At 39.8% G+C, this 21,803-nt stretch overlaps 1 protein-coding gene across 1 annotated transcript in view; it reads left to right on the forward strand.

Moving 5' to 3' along the window:
• The first annotated feature begins 8,368 nt into the window (after positions 1–8,368).
• The window catches only part of LOC139938495 (P2X purinoceptor 4-like), a 101,846-nt gene continuing 88,411 nt past the window's right edge, over positions 8,369–21,803 (forward strand). Inside the window, exon 1 of the mRNA XM_071934056.1 lies at positions 8,369–8,494. Within this exon, the coding sequence (XP_071790157.1) occupies positions 8,379–8,494 (116 nt within the window). The 5' untranslated portion in view covers positions 8,369–8,378. The remainder of the gene's footprint in view (positions 8,495–21,803) is intronic.

Below are 21,803 nucleotides of genomic sequence, written 5' to 3' on the forward strand. Positions count from 1 at the left end.
CTCTGAAGTGGAGTAGTTTTCGAGAAAGAAGGAATTTTCCACGAATTTGATTTCGAGACCTCATAGTTATCTCGCAACTCCGACGACCAATCAAGCTCAAATTTTCACAGGTTGGTTATTTTATGCATATGTTGAGATACAGCAAGTGCAAAGACTGGTCTTTGACATTTACCAATAGTGTCCACTGGCTTTAAAGACACTGCTGCCGATTTCACGAAACTCGAGGATTAATCCTAACTCGAGTTGGGACGAGTAACCCGTCCTAACTTAGGATGTGTTCAGTGCTTCCTACGTATTTGGATGCGGGTCTCAACTCGTCCTAAGTCCTAATATTAATCCTAAGTTAGGAAGAGTTTGGTGAAATCGACGGCTGGACACCTTTGGTAGGTGTCAAAGACCAGTCTTCTCACTTGGTGTTTCTCAACATATGCACAATATAACAAACCTGTGAGAATTTTAACTCAATTGGTCGTCGAAGTTGCGAGATAACAATGGAAGAAAAAACACCCCTTGCCACACGAAGTTGTGTGCTTTCATGCTTGATTTCGAGACCTCATACGCGTAAGGTCTCGAAATCAATTCAAATATTTTACTGAGAAATTTCTTCAAAAACTACGTTACTTCAGAGGGTGCCGTTCGACATATTCAGAAAGTTACCATCCTATGACGATTATAGGACAATCGACATCCTACGTTTCAGGGTGTTGTCATGTCGAGATAATTTATCTCAGGAGATTGACATCTTACGTTTGACGTCACTTTCTTTTCATTTTCATTTTTCATTACGAGACATTTATTTCCCTTCCAACAGATCAAAATAACAATATCAAGGAACAGTATAGAGGAAAATTGGAAATGAGGGCGGAGCCAGAAAAGCTTAACGGTTGTGGTAGGCATTCCCAGACAACTAAAAACACAACGGACTAATTGCAAGGGTCGTGGGTTCGAATCCCACCCGAGTAATATGCCTGTGATACTTTTTCACAGGACTCGGGAAGTACTGAGTAATGCTAACACACATCGGTGTATGGGTAAAAACCAAATACAGCGGACTAACATGATCATTAACAAGTATAGCGATTGGTACTAAATTTAACTGATACAAGACTCTATGGGTGAATAAGTGATCTCATTAAATCGGATGGCACTTCCCGAGCTCCGTATCTATGATATTAAAGGATAATATTATTTTGAGCAATAGATTTATCTTAATTGAGACCGAGGTGTTGAAGCAGAGAGATGATTGGTGATGGGGCGGCCTCATGGGGTCTCCTTTGAGGCATGATGTTGGGGGGTCGGTGGCCTACAGTGATCATGGTTCATTAGGCAGACTGTCTCGGGTCGTATGTGTCGTCTTGCTTGTAATTTGAAGTCGTGATACTCTACGGAGATACCATAAATTTACTTAAAGGTTTGAAGTAACACCTAAGCTTGCTTCAATATCAAAAGAAAAAAGTTTAGTTAAGTTTGTCATCCCATCATCCACATCATGAGAAGCTAATTATTGACTTCCTCTCATGGAAACAAATTTATAACTGTTAGCGCCGGGGCAGGTGGGTTCCCCCGTTCGTTATCCGTTGTCTTTGAAAACCTTGAAGCCATTGGACACTTTCAGTATACAGTATTGTCCAAGGCCCACACATCGTGTACCACAACGTACATGTACATATCAAATAACAAACCTGTGAAAATTTAGGCTCAATCAGTCATCGGAGTCGGGAGAATGGGAAAACCTACCCTTGTTTCCCTACGTTTCGCCGTGTCGTGACATGTGTTTGAAATAAATCCTTAATTCTCGCTATTGTTTGAATGTTTTCTCAAAAAGTAAAGCATTTCATGGAATCATATTTTCAAGATGAGTCTTTCCTTCTGTAAGCCCTGTAAATTATTTGCAAATATGTGAACTTTTAATTTTTTTTCTGTACCGAAAGTGTATAATGACTTTAAGCACCATTGAAATGATCATCTTAGGCCGACATATTGCTCACGATAGCGAGCGGACCTTAATGTGGACATTATCATCATAAAAAACAAGTAATTGATTCCAAAACATGCCAAAATGCAACATGAAAATAACAACCTTTGTCGAGTTGGTGACACTGCTCGTTGCCACTGCATGCAGCCTACACATTCTTATTCAGATATCAAAACTTCCCAAAGGAAGACCACAAAGGTTTCGGCTATGGCTTCGAACCGGATCGATGAAGAGTATTTTGTCTCTGTACTCAACGTTTACAGCCGTAGTCAAGTCGCTTGTTTTGGGACGGCCTCAGATCATGCGTGGTAGTATGGCGGGAATCTAGGTTCGTAGCACGTGGGTGTTATAACGGGTTGTGTTGAATTTACCCGCCACAATAGACCATATTATGCTCATACCACCATCTTAAAAGTACCACAAGCTCACATACAAGATGGACGCCATGCTGATATTCTAACGGATAGAAACAAAGTATGCATTATTTTGTCTTCACAATAATCATAGCAGCATACAAACTGAAATGCAACTACAGAGCTATAAAACCACACCATGAGGACCGCATTTAAAATTAGCGCCCCATGATCTCACCCAGAATCCTTTGTGTGCCGATCATGTGCATTGTGACATTTACATTGGTCACTCCATGTAATGTAATTGTGTATGCTACTATCCTTATTATAAACCATCATCGGATGGCTCAAGTTCATTCTAAGTCACAGCGATTTCACTCTCTTATTATTCATGATAGTGTTTGCTTTTACAATTATTAGTCTAGTGCCGACAACAACGGTCCCCCTCTCGCCACCACATTCAAGAAGAAGGGTGAACAAAGTGCCGTGAGAGTCTCTCTGAGATTGGCAGTCAATTATTTAGCAGTTATTTTTTTAATAATGTAATTCTGGTGGGAACGTCTTCACTCAGGAATGACGCATGTTCACCAGTGGTTCATCTAAGGGCCCCCCGTCGTTGTTGGATGTCGGCTCGATTCAAGTTGGGTTCGAGCTGGTCCATTATGGGAGGAAATTAAATAGACGGAATTGTGCTCCAGTAGGTGTCTGTGGATGTGCACTTTAAATGCAGGCGATTCTGGGGGCGTGTTTTCACTGTGTTTATAAATTAACCATTTTTAAAGGGAAGTTTAGCGAGGCTTTTGGGAAATTAATACTCCCATGATCGGTACGGAATGTGATAGGGAGCTCCATCAAGTAACTTTTTAACGGGAGTATCTGCATGCCCCCCCCCCCCCCCCCTCTCAACCCAAACACCCTTTCCGGAACCGGTATGTTTGTCTGCTATTGTTGTTCGATTCAACATCCTTTTTTTCTGAAGTTCTCTGTGGGGCACGACTACACCAAATAAACCAGTGTGATGGGCACTCTTTCTTTTATCATGTACGGCCACATTCGCACGTCCACATTAATGGTAAACACTTATGTTCCGACTGCCATGCAAAATGTATTTTTCCTAATCCAAATCTTAAACTGAATCCTTACCTACACACTAACCCTGTAGCGTGGAGATCACATGTGGATTATCAGTATCATGCTTGTCCGGAACACTAAACGCTCTGAAAACTAAGGGTCAGAATTAACCCAGATTCGAAGTCCAAGGGAGCTCAGGGTGACCCGTAAAGTTTTGAATTCTGCTTCGGATTCTGTGTCCGCTGGCTTGAGGCGCATTCTGTGAGTGCGGATAATAGGCTTTGGTATCAAACATCAGAAGCTTATTATCTGGTCTAGAGCAGAAAACAACACGAGGCTTAACTTTACAAAATGTTTCTTGGGGTTGGGTGATGTGGGGGAGGGGGTGGGGGAGCTTCATCACAACCTCCAATACACAACCCCTTTAAAAACATTTACCGTCTGCCTATATAGATAACCGGGATGAACTTCCCTCCCGTACACGGAGTCGTAGCTTGAAGGTGAGGGCCAGACATCAAACAGAAATCAGGAAGTGTTAGAGATGGAAGTGTGGTCATTCATCAACGAAATCCATTAGTAATTATGAACGCCTTAAACGGCCCGTCGAGCTTACCAAGATTGTCCCAGCTGCGCACTCGACAAGCCTAGTGTGTTCACCTTTGTTTACCGTTTGTCAAAACCTTTTATAGCACTTCCTTGAAGTTGATTTGGAAGGTAACATAATGAGGGAGTTACCCCAGAACTTACAGAATGTTCCTCGGTACTTGCTCAACAGAACGCCACACAGTTTGATAAATTTTAGGGGAGGGGTGTTGAAAATCTCAGAACCCAAGCGTAGGCTGTCAGCAAGACATTGGGGCCCTATTTCAGAGACCTGCTAAGCACAAATATTTGATTACCATGACATTTCTTCCTTAATAAAAACAGGATTACCAATCAAACTTCCACGTGATTTTCATGACTTAAGCAAGCAACAGCTGAATACCAAACAAGCAATATGCAACAAAGGGAAATTTGGTTGGTAATTCTGTTTTTATCAAAAAAAAAAATGTCATGCTAAGCAAATTGTTGTGCTTATCAGCTCTATGAAATACACCGATCCATTACGCCCCGCCTCCTTACCAGTTGACCAATCACAACCGCGAAGTCTGATCACCATTTGAACCGTTTGGTGATCTTTGCACTAACGGTGATCGGGTTTCGCGGCTGTGATTGGTCAACTGGTAAGGAGGCGGGGCGTAATGGATCGGTCTATTGGGCCCTGGAAGCCTGCTTAACATATTTTTTGTAAGGTTATGGTCAGTGATGTCTGTGATGTCTGTTCGTCTTAACAATTTTGTAAACAATGACTGAACGTTGTTAGCCCCTAAAAAACACCCACAAAACTACATAACTTTAGGTCCCAATGCCCCCTTGTAGAATATGGAATAGTCCAGTCTGAGATATCAAGGACTTGACCCCCACACAGGGCATTGCGCCGTTGAGAAACCGGTGGAACACATGACTTTAATGTTTTACCAACTTTCACTTATTATAATTGTTTTCAACAACACAACCTAGAGTATGGAAAGCACTCAAGAATACTGTAGCGGAAGGGGTGATCTGGTAGACTTTACTTGGCTTTTAGTGCAAGATGAAACGATGCCTTGGAACACTGTAGGCCGTAACACCGAACTTATTAACAAAAAGCTTTTAAATGTACACTCCTTGAAGCCCTTTCCTTTCTAGAAATCTAGTTTGAAGTTTAAAGCCACGCTAGACACTATTGGTAATTGTCAAAAACAGTCTTCTTACTTGGTGTATCTAACCATGTAATAACAAACCTGTGAAAATTGAGCTCAATCGGTCATCAAAGTTGCAAGATAATAATGAAAGGAAATTTACCCTTGTCACACGAAGTTGTGTGCGTTTAGATGGATAATCACGAGACCTTAAATTCTAAATCTGAGGTCTCGAAATCAAATTCGTGGAAAGTACTTCTTTCTCGAAAACTACGTTATACTTCACAGGGAGCCGTTTCTAACAATGTTGTATATTGTAAACAACTCTCTATTACTCAATACCAAGTAAGGTTTTATGCCAATAATTATTACCAATAGCGTCCACTGCCTTTAACTATCATGTGCCTTATCTCAATCGATGGGAGTGAACTGCAGCCAAAATCCGGTCACTCTTCTAGACGTATGGTAGTCTAATTTGTGTGTCAGTCACCGATAGAGGGCGCAAGATCAACTGGCCTAGACGGGACAAGCCTACGAATCTGGTTTAAAATTGGGGGCTCCAGGCTCCGTCTTTTATGACCGAACATGACTGAACAACCGTATGCTCGCTGCTCTAAACTACAGACTTCCGAACAGAGCCAGAATGCATTGGTTTGTTTTGATCGAGATATTTGTTTTATACAAATATCTCTTCTCCAGTTCATGCGGTGATATCATCAGCGACTACATTAAGTAAAACGGACGTCACGATATTCAAGACTATAAGGATTTAAACTGTGTTTATTACTCCGCAAAATTTGTCAACGACCGAGACATACAATGCACATGTGGCATATCGGTGAACATTTTACAGCAGTACTGACCAATTGAGTGCGAGTTGCCCACGTGTTCAGAATAAACGACTACCAACATGAACATAGTTCAGTCACCCAAGTCACCTACCCAAGTCATGGATGCTCATACTTTTGAAAAGGGTGTCAGTGGCACTCAAGACCTGCCTTGGGCCTTTCACAATCACAAGTAGCTACGCCTGAGGCTCATTCACACGATGACGCCATTTTGCAATGATTCCGTGAGTTCATGGTCTTTACAAATCGTGCATCAGGCCGACTCGGTAACAGCGTTCTGTCGTCTGAAGCCGGCCCCTGGGTGCGTATGCAAAGCACGCGCAAAAGTTGTGAACACAACAGCGGGGCCATGCTAGCCTTAGCCGAATCCAAAACCGAATACGTGGTTTCGAAATGGCCCATGTTGGTTTCTCACGTCCATGTTTTCTCTAATATTATTGAAGGGCAGACAGTTCCTCTGAGCAATTGTTACTCATCCGATTAAGTTTGTTTTTTGAGAACGAGGGTGAGTCTGTCTTGGACCAAGGCTCGCCAGCATTCATCATAGAGTGCCCCATCGTGCTCGATACCAGAATATGAAAATGTGGTCACAAGAGTCGATCCTTAAGACATGTTTGCAGCTAGTTATCATTTGATTTGTCAGCCTCAAACGAAAAAGCGGATTTCCAGGGGTATTCAAAACTCTGTCCAACTGTTAGATACTGACGCCTTCATTTTTGTTATTACCTATAAACAGGTGTAGCGCCCTCAATCTAATATGATTTTCTTGTTGTATGTGTTTTTTAATTTCTTTGTAGAAATATTGTATTTGTATTGTTCAGTTGGTATCTTCTTGATTTTGTTATAATTGGTGGGAAACTTTTGCACTAAAATTATGTTATAATTTTCAGTTGATTTTTTTTAAAAGATTTTTACTTACACTTAAGGGTTAATTCGAGCAGTTTGGCTTACAGCCCCGGGAGTTATCTCAATCCGGTCAAAATCTGTTCAGAACATGAATTGTAACATTTCTCAAAGATTCCAATCTCGGAAATGCAATTTGAACTGAGCAACAACAAGCAAGTTTCACATAACAGCAAAATAAGATATAACGCAATATCTGAAGATGTTTTTTTGTGATAGTTAATTCAAATTCAAATTCTCCCGCGCAAATTTACCTAAAAGGCAATGATTAAAATAGTACGACTTTCCTGAAATAAGCTTTCATCTTTTAATACTCACCCCACAATATGATGGTGAATATTATTTTCATTAATTATTGTGATATTGTGCAATATTACCTCGAGTGTGGAATAACATTAATAGTCCGAGTTGCGTGGTTTGGTTAACCACGCTTCATTGCGACGCTCCCCTTGGATAGACGAGGTTTTGCCCCGTCGCATTCGCAGCTCTGATGCCGACGAAGTCATTGCTTTGGCGCGCTGACAAACGTGCGGGTTTATTAGGCCTACGACAACGTACACTGTTTTTTAGGATGGTTGCATTCTGGGTGCGCTGCAAATGCCCAGCTAAGACAATTGACCAACACGCCACAACAAGCACGCTGTTGTTTTAACAGTGAGGGGTTCCCTGAATGGAACGAACCATCAGTTCTAACAACTATCGATATTCTGAAGGGATTTGGAGTTGGAAAGTTCTTTGTTCACTGTTTCTTACGTCAGGAAGTTGGTGATTTCAAACTTTAACTGTGTCGTCTACGAACAATGACTTGAACCCTTTAGCGTGACTGCGGGAACTGGTGGCGAGTTACCGGGAATGTTTAGCTGTCTCTACAACACATTCATGACTATGAATACGATTAGGCACCAACAAAGGACACTCTGAGAATGTTAAAAATTCCAGTGGGACATAAAAGTGATCAATTAATGCGACAACATGAAAATACATTCTGAGTGCAGAATTCTTTGAAAAGGTAAATCGCCGACAAATTTGATGCTGATGTTATCTGAGAAATGTGTGGGTTGTTTTACGAAACTGGAATCAACTTTGGATGTGGGCGACTTACGAAACTGATAGCATCTGTGTACTGATGATTAATACCATAAGAGGCGCGAAATTTATCTGTGCAGTGTTGGATCGTACGTAAAAAGAGAAGTGAACGTATGGTAAAATCAACTCTGCGTTTGATAAAACCATAATTGAAATGTATCTCGCTTTCGTCAAAGGCGTAAATAACGTCTGCTTAAAAGACTAGCCGTTTTCTCAATCCCATTGAAACGGTGGAAAATCTCAGTGCAGTGAAGTTATTTTAACGTGTGCTGAGGAGCCGGTACGGGAGGACGTTTCGTCGTAGACTTAGTCTACCTTCAACAGGCGTTTTTGGTGAACTCACAGCGGGTGGACGTGCTACAAAGCAAAGATGGGTAAAGGATTGGGGAATTTTGGGTCTAGGGTGGGTGCTTTCGTGGGGATGATGTCGGATCAGTTTTTCGACTACGACACGCCCAAGATGGTGCAGATAAAGAGTAAGAAGGTCGGTCTTATCAACAGGGTGGTACAGATTTGCGTCATCGCCTACGTTGTTGTGTGAGTAGTAAACCACTTTTTCTTTTGCCGTTAAGTCTGTCCGTCATTGTTCTGTTTTTTTTTCTTCACGTAAATGAGATATAGCTTTTGGTAGTAATCGGTGCATAATATTGGCAGGCGGATATGCAAAACGTCCAGTGTTAGATTTTTGAGCATATTATCATCGAGGTTGTAATGGTTGTAAAGGACCGATTATGTGAGTGTAGGCCTAAACCACTTTGCATTGTCTTTTGCTGGATGTTCAATGTTGTAAAGTATGTTCGTCATTTTCTCATTCTCACTGTTAGGTATCTGTATCCGATTGCAACTTTACCCAATATGAAATAAAACAGTATCTTGCTTACTCAAATGAGATAGAGCTGTTGGTAGGTCTGGTAATCAGTGACAAAATGTCAGTCGGGTATTAATTTCAACAAAACCTCCAGAAAACGGAGAAGAAAAAAATACATAACAAAAACACGATCACCCTGACAGTACCAAATCCCATTCATGCTTTATCTCACCATAGCAGAATATTTAGATTAATTTGTATTCGTGTAAAAACAACTATATTACAAACCAAACTCCACAAATTTGTCTATGATCTGACCAAATCCATAGTGAGTACCGAATTAATAAACACTACCTCCGGCTCATTGTACCAAAACCCGCCAATGGCCCGATGGTCATCGGCAGTTCCAATTCGTTCGTTATCGCGTCTAGTCGGGTCGCGGATTTCCGGCCCAAAGCCCGAAGGTATCCCCAAAATGATGTCATTGCCGCAGCTTTCTTGAAAACGCTACAATTAAATTAAAACTACTTTAAGAAAACTGCATCTCAGTGTCTTAAAGACAAAATTAACGTATAAATTGTAATTTATCGAGATAAATTAGTTTCATTCTACCTGAAAGCTCACTCTCTGTATATATGTTTGTTCATTTTAGCCTTCGAGGAAGACTCTGCCTAGACCGAAACGGCAGGCCATTAAACTATTTTTGTATACCATCATCATTCCTGAAAGAAATATTTTCGTCTTCAAATATTGTAAATAATTTTTTACTTGGCAGTAAAGACCCAACAAATTACTATTCTTCAGCATTTCGATTGTGGCGATCGAAATAAATCCAACACTTCCCTTGAAATACTAAAATTGATAAATAAGCACCCATGTGAAATAAGCTTGATAATGGCATGCAACAAAACCTCTCACAGTGAATATTAAACCGTCGTTCGCTGTTTTAACCCTCAAATGTGATGACTGAATTTAATGATATTTTCACAGGTTGGATGGATGGTGTGAATGCTGGAAATTATAGATGATTGGATGTTAGAAACGTTACCCTTTGAAGTCATGTAGTTTTTAGCATGTTTTTTTTTCACCAACAAAATTGAAAGCACGCATATCTGTGCAACTAGGGTTTTATTTTTCATTTATTGCAACCTCGATGACCGATTGAGCCCAAATTGTCACATCTATGTTGTATTATGAATCCAAATTAACAAACTGGTCTATGGTGACAATTTACAGTGACCAGTCTTTAATGTAGTTTCATTATGCGAAACATACACTGTTAAGGTGAAGAATATTGCGCTTGGATGCCCGAAGTCGATACCGACTTTAGCTTTCCGATTATCACCCGAACCTTCCATAAGTAATCCTGTCCATTGATTATGAAAACTACACCGACTCACCGTTAAAGGCACTGGATACTATTGGTAATTACTCAAATAATTGTTAGCATAAAAACGTATTTGATATGAGCAGTGGATAATAAAACATTGTGAAAAAAAGGCTCCCTCTGAAGTAACGTAGTTTTTGAAAAAAAGGGATGTTTCTCACTTAAATATTAAAAGACTTCAATCGAGTCCAAATTTATACAGATTTGTAACTTTGGGGGGGGGGGGGGGGGTACACCGAGTGAGAAAACTGGTCTTTGGCAGGTGCCTTTAAAGTGAACGTATAAATTGGTAATCACTCTTACAATTAAAGGCAGTGGACACTATTGGTAATTGTCAAAGACCAGCCTTCACAGTTGATGTATCTCAATATATGCATAGACGAACAAACCTGTGAAAATTTGAAGTCGAAGTTGCGATATAATAACGAAAGAAAAACACCCTTGTCACACGAAGTTGTGTGCGTTCAGATGGTTGATTTCGAGACCTCAAGTTCTAAATCTGATGTCTCGAAATAAAATTCGTGGAAAATTACTTCTTTCTCGAACACTATACTCCACTTCAGAGGGAGCCGTTTCTCACAATGTTTTATACCAACAACCTCTCCCCATTACTCATTACCAAGTAAAGTTTTATGCTAATAATTATTTTGAGTAATTACCAATAGTGTCCACTGCCTTTAAGTACAATGTGGTTGTGTGAAAAGATACTACTTTTTATGCTCCCCAAAATTCCATCTGCTGGGTATTCCTACTAAGAGTTCATATTCCTTCATGGATGTATTCGCTACGGATTTTCGGCACTTACTATTGCATCCACCTTTTGAAACGAATTTTCCAGATTTAATTTTGTATTGTGTACATTTACGTTCTTGCAGCGGAATAAAACAATCGGACGGTTCAAAAAAAAAAAAAAGGTAAACTTTGCCTTCAATAGCCAGGTTTATTTAGCCAGACAGAGACATGATTAGCCTTTGAGAGCGAGGTATCCTAATAATTTGCTGACATAACGATTCTTAGTGATGCTCATTGGGTTAGCGTGTGATAAAGGCGGGCACGTCTCGCGTTTAACAACACTACCTAACGCAATTAACAATAGTATTATGGCTCGTTACATTCCATGTAATATGAAAGCATAATCATATTGTAAAGAGATTTGGCGTACGATATTAATGGTTTTTCAAAATGTTATTATTAAATCGGATAGCTGGCATGATTAACTATCGTCGACGGAAATAATGACAAATATGTGGAATATCATCACGAGAAAATGCTTTAAAGGCAGTGGACACTATTGGTAATTACTCAAAATAATTATCATCATAAAACCTTACTTGATTACGAGTAATGGGGAGAGGTTGATGGTATAAAACATTGTGAGAAACAGCTCCCTCTGAAGTGACGTAGTTATCGAGAAAGAAGTACTTTTCCACGAATTTGATTTCGAGACCTGAAGTTTAGTATCTGAGGTCTCGAAATCAAGCATCAGAAAGCACACAACTTCGTGACACAAGGTTTTTTTCTTTCATTATTATCTCGCAAAGTCGATAACCGATTGAGCTCAAATTTTCACAGGTTTGTTATTTTATGCATATGTTGAGATACACCAACTGTGAAGACTAGTCTTTGACAATTACCAATAGTGTCCACTGCCTTTAATCTTTGAGTATAATTTATAAGATTGATGAATATGAACAACATGTCATAATACATTATAAAATTGTGTCACATTACTTACTCTGTTTACCAAGCACCGATATTTCACTGATCATTTTCCCATGCTTTTTTAACCATGGCATTTCTCTTAATGCCTTTGTGATGTCCATGTATGACATTGAAACTCAAGTATTATTTATGTGATCTATAAACTATTTGATATTGACATTGGGCTACGAGGTAATTAATTATCTCAGTGAACAGTATCTGTATTCATCAAGGGGTAGCCGTATTGTTTTGAAAACTAAGTGCTACAGCCAGCTGCTGCGTCTTCGGCGGCTAGCAATGGATGCCGCTTACACTCTAAAAACTAAAGAGTTGAATCCAACACTTAGTTCGGTGAGTGACTACACTTCGAAAGTGTTGAATCCAGCATTTTATGTGCTAAATCCAGCATTCATTAATACCTCAAACAGTTTCGCTATTCCTATTGGTGGAGAGCGCGTCACGTTGGTGTGTATAAACCCTTGTTAATGACCAATAAAAAGTGTTTAAACATGGGCGTGACACGCGAGCTTGCACCTGTGCTTAGAAGACAGTTTCTTCATTCCTATTGGTTCAAGAGCAACGGCTGAAACAGTTGTGCCACATCATGCGATACTCGCGACGCGCACAGCATTCCCTTATAAGGAGTCATTTACCCGAGGGCCTTACCATTTCATAGCTGGAAGGGTCTTGTGTTGAAAGAAATCATTGAAGAATTATAATTTTTGCATTTATTTGATTTTTTGGCCAAAAAGTTTTGACTTTTTTTGACCGAAAAGGTATTTATTAATGGGAATCAAAGTGTGTTGAATCGGTTTTCAACTAGTGGTTTAAACCCGGCCAAGGCCTGGTTTTTGATAATTACCTCGACTTCGTCTCGGTAAAATTATCAAGAACCAGGCCTCGGTTGGGTCTAAACCACTAGTTGAAAACCTCTTCACCACACATTGATTCCCTTATTTTAAAGGATTCAGTCAACAATGTAAGTGACTGTCAGTTTAACGTTTAAAAAGCTGATTCAACAATTCCAAGGGATATTTTTGAGAAATTGTGAAAAAAAAACCTCTTAAATTGTTGAATTAATTCTTTTTGCTCGGATCAAAAATGTAAAATGCTAGATTTAACAAACAAAACGCTAGATCCAAAACTTTCAAAGTGTAGTTACTCACCGAACTCATTCAGAGTTCCCGAAAGACCCGATTTCACGACTCGGCTTACCATGGAATTCTACGCTTACAATTGTATAAAAAAACACTTAGCGTCAAAAGTGATCCAGAGTCCGGATACTAGGGGCCTGATCCATTTCCAGGATAGGCGGACCCGGAAAGGTCCGGCTTCGGATTTTAACTTGGATTCGGCGTCATTTTGCCCCATTGATGAGTAATTATGAAACCTACATTCCGGGTCATACTGACCCATAAATGGATCAGGCCGAAGGTGATCCGGATCCGGGCAATTCTGACCTAAAAGGGATTAGAGTTAATCACGGATATCTGCAGTTACCAGAGCCTTGAATTTTGACCCATAAGGCAATGCGTCACCGGGTCATACTGACCCATTTATGGATAAGGCCGAAGGTGATCCGGATCCGGATCAGTTCTGACCCGAATTGGATTAGAGCTAAGCACAGAGATATGTGCAGTCACCAGAGCTATGAATCTGGACCCATAAGGCAATGCGTCACAGTCACGCGTTTGCTGCATGCACAAGTAGTCATCTGGCCAGCTGAGTCCGGCTCAAAAGATGGCATACGATTTCACTATAGTTACCCCCAAATCACATAAATATTTTCATCGTCCAAACGCATTTCGTATGACATGAGCATGTGACTCTTGTGAAGAACGCAAGTCTAGACGATCGTTATAAAAGCCACGTCCAATTATTTTCTTGCATAAGTCATCAGAAAGAAACACAAGCGCAATGAAACTCCTATGGGATTTCGGTAATCAGTGGAGACAGAGTGTGTGAAGTAGGTGTGGCTTAAAACATTAGAATCACGTCACACTTACAAAAAGGGCCAACTTCAATTATGAACAGCAAATAATGCTTTAACAAACTTCTTCTTATCATAAATGAGCAGGATACAGTCACAAATCGCACATGTGGAAAGGAATGTCTAGTTTCTTTATTCCGGTGAGCATAATTTTATTGTGCTTAGCCAGTTTTATGCTGAAGCACCTCTAGACCATTTTCCCAATTTCACTGAACTGCTTTTAAGGGAAGTTATTGCTTAAAAACCTACTTTGCAAACGTAAGCAAGACACCAGTCACAGATTGAACACGTGATATGATATGGTAACCTTATTCTGTTAAGCATATTTTGTGCTCGTTATAACTACTTGTTGTGCTTATAACTCATGTTTGAAGCTGCTTATTTGTAAAGCTGCTTATTATGTCTTTCACCCATTGTATACTTTATTGTTCTTTTTTGCACAAGGCGTTTTACAAATTTATTATTGTTATTATGTAAATTTAAATTGTTACTATTATTAAGCAGCTCTGTAAAATGTCCTCAGGACCTCAGGATAATATTTTTGTTTTGTTTTTTTAGCTGTCGCAAGTTTCAGTCGCGGGACCATCGCGCGTCCGACTATATAAACCAACTTTTATGGGGAAAAACACGCAGTCGCTTCCCAATCAAGAGAAAAACAATTCGTCATAACTTAATGATTATGCGCCGGTGTCAGATGCAATTGTGTCCGCCATGTAATACTGTCCGCCCGGACACTTTTGCATATGCATTCGTGTCCGGGGCTATGCAAAATCCCATGGGTGGATATGTATATGACTGCGCGTATACGAGCGTGCATGTCTGAGCCTACGTATATGCAGCATATAATTTACTGCAAGGACGGTTTTGCACGGGGGCGGACACAACTGCAAATGCAAGTGTGTCCGGGCGGACACAATTGCATTATGCAGCAGCGTCCGGACGGACACGATTGCATATGCAAAACCGTCCGGGGAACATTATTGCATATATGCAATAATGTTCTCTGGATAGTATTGCATAAAGGACACAATTGCATGCGACACCGGTATTTCTTGGATTGCTGATCTTGCAAAGAAGAGGGCTTCGAATGACACACAGTCTTAATGACACACAGACAGTGATATTAAATGAGGCATTTTGTAGATTGTCTCTGCAGTCAGCTTTTTGCCTTTTGATATAAAGAGTTACTTTACGATTTTCTAGATTGATTGATTTGATTGGTTAGGCATTAGGTATAGACGTGATGAATTGCCACCGGCTGTATGTTAGAAACGAAGCATTATTACACTCCACGCAAAGGATTGCTGTCTCGCCAAACACGAGCTGAGAAAGAGCTTCATATAATGAAACTACATGGAGTTTTAATCATGCGTGCTGTGGTACGATTGATTGTCGAGCAGATGATGTCGTTATTGTGTACTCATATTGTGTTCTAGTTTAGTTTTAGTTTATGCAACGCCTGATGGCCTTATTACAGCGCCACATGTCACTCCATGTGTTGTTATAGGCATAGGCCTTGCTTTACGTAATTTATTAGGAGGCCATATCAATAAAAGTAGAACAGTTTCATTGGCCATTCAATTAATAGGAAAGTCTTTCACAAACCAAAGTTAATGGCGAGTTTTTTTTAGAGGGTGGTACGTTGTTAGTTGATAATAAATCTAATTGTAATAGACCTATAACTTATCTGATGTCATATTGGTACGGGTGTAAAATTCTCTTGTGAATTGGTAGCTATATTGACATGGTAAGAATTTGTTGTTTTTAGTGTGGCAGGTAAAACGAAATTGTATGAAGAAAATGGAATGAAACTATAGAGTATTGCTGAAAAGAACACAGTCAATCCGAAATGTATTTGATACATTGGTTAAAGATGCTAGGTCCTAAGGGCATTTTTGACGCTCGTAATATTTATGTACACTCAAGGAAATTGTAAGCTTTCATGTAATATGCTGTACTGAAATCTTGCCAAATGATATAGTTGATTAAATTTTTTGTAATTTAAATATTGTTGGGATCCCGACACTAATTTGAGTTTGTTGGCCAAACAATTTGCACGTTATTTTTATTTTGTGCATTGCCCATGGCATAATATGCGGAAGTTTGTGTGTATTTTGGTGTACAGATAATGCTGGTATAGAAAGCTTCCCTTTAAATTTGGCGAAGTGCTGTAATACAGCACCAGGTTTTAAGAAATGAGCAAACAAACAAATAAAAAATGTATTTCCGTCTTAGGATACAGCTTGTTTAGCATGTACAACGGATTTACGCGACTCCCCTGGAAACATTGCTCACTGTGATTTTCACTTTTTTACTCCAAACCTAACGACTAATGAAGCTTAAACGTATGCCAGGTAAATTATATTACATACACTTTCATTTACAGTGAGTATAGGAATCATGTCATGGCCACAAAATTTAAAAAGGGTATAAAAACCCTTGGGGTTATAAATTATGACGTTTATAAAAAGTAGATTAAAGTGACTTTGCCTGTTGAGTCAAGCCTCTTCCACTAGCTTCTTCTAATCCAATTTGCCGAATTACACATTCATGATACATGATGTGTATAGGTTTAGAGACAGCACAAGGCGACGCTGCATCAGTGAATGGTGGGACCTCGATTTAGACGTCACAAGCAGTGCACAAGCTACTACCCGAAGGCTTTACAAATCTACAAGAGAAGAAGTAGGCTTGAGTGGCCAAGTTCTATCCAATCTTAGCGTGATGCAAACAATTTTAGCCCAGTAAGTCATCTGTTGGTATAGTCTTGCAGTCAGTCTCTCGTGTCAAGGACTACCCCACGATAGAAATATACTCGACTCCTACCCGATTTCCTGACTCCTAAGTGGAAAGCACTTACGGTCGTTGTGACCGTTTGATTTTGGGCAAACAGGATTTACCAGTTCAAGATGTCAAATCGAGATAACCTCCTTTAAGAACGTGCTGCCCGGTAAGATGTATTCACTTAGAAATAATTCAAGCCGTATATTGACAAAGAGTGTGCTAAATAGATCGAGCACTGATTTCTGTCGTCCGATTGTATCTGTCAACAAGTTTTCGAAGCGTAGCCCCAGTGTGCCACTATTAAAAGAAACTTGAAAGTTGCTTTTATTTGGTGTTATTTGCGTTTTTAACTTTTTAGCCTAAATTACAGGGGTGTCGTAAAAACACAGGGAAGATTATATTTCAAACGTGATGCAAAGTTCCAGATCTAAAGTTTCAAGTTCCATGGCAGTCCTCTTCCGGATTACCTGGCCGGATCATTTCATGTTTCTTTCATGATAGGTAAATCCAAGGAAGCCGATACTTTATTCAGAACGTTGTTGTTGTAGGCGCGCCTTTCTGTGATTATTGAATAATATTTAGCTGTAGTGGAACATTGCCACCTGGTTTACAAAAAAACCACAAAGTGTATTCAAGGGCATTGCTGGCTGGCAATATTCTACACCTTTCTCAGTACGAGAACTTGATCAATATTTTAGACTCAATTTACACAAAAATTGTATACAAACAGCAGCTGGACAAGTTTTGAAACTTGCCCTGTTCTTCAGATGAGAGTGGTCAGTTGTTATTTCATTTCAAATTTTGCTGTTTTACTTACATTTTAAGGGGTTATCTTTTTGCCTATTTCCTCGATGTCTACAGACTATCCCTGCAGAGGGATTTCACGTTACAATTTCCTAATCGCCGATTCGGAAATTGTATCTGGGCTGAATGAAGTGTTAACTACCCTTGGTATTTTAAGCTCAACATTGGTTTAGAAAATTATTCAGAAATTACTTCTTATTTATCCATTGCTTTAAAATTCCCAGTACAATGTAAAACCCAGTTAGCCCTTACGTAGTGAATGCACGTGACGACCGACCGATCAAACTTCCGTAAGCAAACAAACCCACATCATAAAAGTAGACTAATCTGAACACCGTGAAAATACCCATTTTCTTCTAATAATAAAACCTGCACACACGAACGCTGCGAGCCCAGACTTCTTTAAAACAAACACGGGAAGCACTCTTCTTTGAAAAAGGGCACGCCATTTTGTGACGTGCGAAAATAATAACATCCCTTTGTAGCCCCCTCTTTGAGTCATGCCGTGGTTATTATTTTCATAGAGAGCTCCTCCAAACTCTCGCAGCATTTTCATTTTGGTGAGCCGTCACCACCCGAATAGAAACGTGGACGCCGGGGTCTTTTTCTCTCACTGACAGGTGCCGCAGGGTTCAATGTTTGGCCCACAATGCTAGCCGTCAACGCTAACGCCTCATCACCGTTCGCCCCTCTCTCTCTGTATACGTGGTTGAAACACAGGGCGAGTTATTCCGCTTCATCGAGCGCAGCATCTCTCTTTAATCTCTCCAAACAAGAGTCTCTCAAACACCTCGCGTCAAATTAAACGAGTAAGAGATAAGCTCTCCTGATTCGGACACTTAGACAATACATAGCTGGCTCCCGACGAATGAATTAACTCGACACTCTAAAGGATTTGCCACTTAATATGTCGATCATCAATTCTAACGAAGTTGAACACAATATTTGTTTTCACTTTGGTTTTTGTTTCTCATGTATATACTGCTTGTCCGAATATATTTTACCCGAGCATTTCACCCTTATACTTTTTTGACTGCTTTATGTGTACCGCGTATTGTACTTGTTTAATCGTCTTATGGCCAAGACATAGTGAAGGGACGGCATAGTGGATGTCAGTGACAGGTTCATAATGCCTTTGAAACTTTCTAAAACTGCAATCTTTTTTTCGAGGAGTTAGATGTTAAAGATATCTTACCAGTGGGGAAAACAAAATGTTTTAACTCCTTTCAGAGATTCTACTCACTTTACTCTCAACAGTCTCGATTCAGAATTGACCCGGATTTGGGGTTCAAGGCTTGACCCATTTCTGGTCATACTGTTAGAGAACTGGGGTTAAAACGGGGACCTAATTTGTTCGAGTTCTGTGTCATTTTAACCCCACTCAGCCCTTTCTCATTCCCCGGGAGCTGAGATCAAAATAATGCACTAAATGAATGATTCAATCAATATTTAAAAATTTCGTTTGCCTCCCAAATGAAAATATCTGGTTACGACACCCTAAGCTATAACAGTTTTACGTCCGTGTTCCCGACAAAGCTCTTCGTTGTATATTATTAAGCTTGCAGCTCTGACCAAAATAACCCAATAAACTCACACAATGACGGACTGGGGTGTCAAAACCAACATGGCTACCGGTATCAGTTTAATGTCAAGGGAGCAAGGCGGAATTCAAATGCGCAATTTACAGAGCAATCGCGCTGTAAAATAAGACTTTACACTCGATCGATAAATCAAATCTTGAATTCATCTCCCGAAGCTAGCCTTTAGAAAAGTGACCACTCGCTCTTTTTCTGGTGTGACACTTTATGGTCATTTTCTGACACGTTGCCGTGTCATATTCTACCTGGCATAGAAAGGAGTGAACATGCACCAACACCATGGTGCACCATTAGTGTCTTGGCGGTGCGAGTGTCTCAATTTTCTTCCTTTGAGTTGGATTTATATGGCGGCGTGTGTAAGAACATGAGACGTGAGATATGCACACGCGGCGGCAAACTGCACTTTGCATTATTAACGAGATTGTTCAATTTTTTCCTGGATTGGTTGAGGTTCATGACCTTACGAAATCACAATAAAGACTGTTTTGCGTGGGAAAGATTCAGGTGTACGAGAAATATTATAATTATTTTGGTAGCAATGTAAATTACAACATCTGAGTACTGGTCCATCTTTATTTAAAACTACTATTAAAGTCAGTTATTGAAGAAAAAAAAGAAAAAAAAAAAAAAAAACACAAGCCAGTCGCAAACGCCTACTTGAAACTTAGCCCGTGAATTATGAATTTTTTTGGTTAAATTATGACGTCACTTTTGGACCAACAAAATTGTAATTCCCAAAGTTTTGCGAATGTGGCATGTCTTGCGAATTTGCGAATTTGGGTTCTAACCAACTGGCCCGTCTATAGCATGCTAGATCTGAAGTCAGTGTAACATGACGTACATACTGCGTCTCATCACTGACTGTCTGCTAGTAATGGAACAAGCTTTCACCTGTGAAACACTTCACAAGGTGTCCGTACTATACGGAAAAACCATTAACCAGTGAAGGTCATCGTAACCGTATTGTAAATAGCAAGAAGTTTTTAATTACGTTACTGTCGGTATAAAGGCATGATGACAAAGTGAATTTATCCAAGTGGACTGAACTGTCCTGAGTCAAGCTGCACAAGGTCTAAAATCAGCCTCGGGTACCCGCAACTTGATAAACGGGGATGAGTGCTTCATCAGGGTTAAACACTGTTGACAATTACTCAAAATAAGGGAATCAATGTGTGGTGAAGAGGTTTTCAACCAGTGGTTTAAACCCAACGAGGCCTGGTTCTTGATAATTTTACCGAGACGAAGTCGAGGTAAATTATAGTGAACCAGGCCTCGGCGGGTTTAAACCACTAGTTGAAAACCGATTCAACACACTTGATTCCCATTCATAAATACCTTTTCGGTCAAAAAACATCAACACTTTTTGGTAAAAGTAAAATAAATGCGAAAATTATAATTGTTCATAATTACTTTCAACACAATACCCCTCCAGCTATGGTAAGGCCCTCGGCCCGATCGGGTAAATAACTCCTTATATAAGGGAATTCTGTGCGCGTTGCGCGTATCGCGTGATGTGGCACAACTGTCCCGGCCGTTGCTCTCGACCAATAAGAATGAAGAAACTGTCTTATAAGCACAGGAGCAATCTCGCGTGTCACGCCCATGTTTCAACACTGTTTACTGGTCATAAACAAAGGCTTATACACACCCACGTGACGCGCTCTCCACCAATAGGAAAAGCGAAACTATCTGAGGTATTTATCAATAATTGTTAACATTAGAACTTACTTGGTAATGAGCAATGGAGAGCTGTTAGTATTATAAAATAGTGTGAGAAACAGCTGCCTCTAAAGTAAAAAAAAAAAAAAAAAAAAAAAGACTTCAGCTGAAAGCATTTTTTATGCAATTGAAAGCACACAGATAGCAACAAGTTTTTTGTCAATTCCACATGTTTGTATGTTATGCATTATGTCGGGATACACCAAGTGAGAATACTGGTGTTTGGCAATTACCAAACGTGTCCAGTGTCTTTAACTTTACCCAAACAGACATTGATGTTACAAATTGCAACGAGTTATAGACCTAATAGGAAGCTAATTTGTACGTCAAACATCTCAATACCTTGTTATCGATGACTAGGTTTTGGGATGTCCAAATGTGGAGGATTTTGGTTTTACATAGCAAGTTGTTGCTTTTTGCTTATAGTGATATGCACGCGCGTACGTGTACTTGTGTTGATGAAGGAGATACCACATACTGTGTTTTTGATGCACGGCTGTGACTTCAGTTGTAGGCATTTTTTTCTACCACTTGTTCATCCAATTCGCAAACTGATCCATAATCGTAAGTACTTGATCTGAATGTCGTGGCATTCGGTACGTAATGCAATCAATGCTTGCTTGAACATCCCCCGCCAAATGAGAGTAGGTTTGCGGTCGCTTTCCCCAAAGTCAAATTTATGACGTGCGCCTATACATTATCCTATTCATGCAACATTCAATCAAGAACTAGTACGGTACATTTTTTTTTTAAGATTATTAAGATTACCAAACCGCATGAAAGGGTTCAAATCGGTCGTGAAACATCACAGTGACAGTTTCAAAGGCAAAAACCCTTCCACGGCCAACATTATAATTGTGCACTTTTTGTTTGTGGAAATTGCTTATGTGGAATGAGTTTCTTGGTTCGTTGACGTTTGTGATGAGTAAAAAACAGATCGGGTTCTTGCCTTTCGTTATTAAGTCATCAATCAACTATTGAAAACCACAAAATTAACTCCTGTTTTATGCATGTATGTATTAACATTGAATGACAGCGTGTATGAAGCCCGCCAG

The sequence above is a fragment of the Asterias amurensis genome, chromosome 6 (genome assembly GCF_032118995.1).
Source record: "Asterias amurensis chromosome 6, ASM3211899v1".
NCBI classification, from domain to species: Eukaryota; Metazoa; Echinodermata; class Asteroidea; order Forcipulatida; family Asteriidae; genus Asterias; species Asterias amurensis.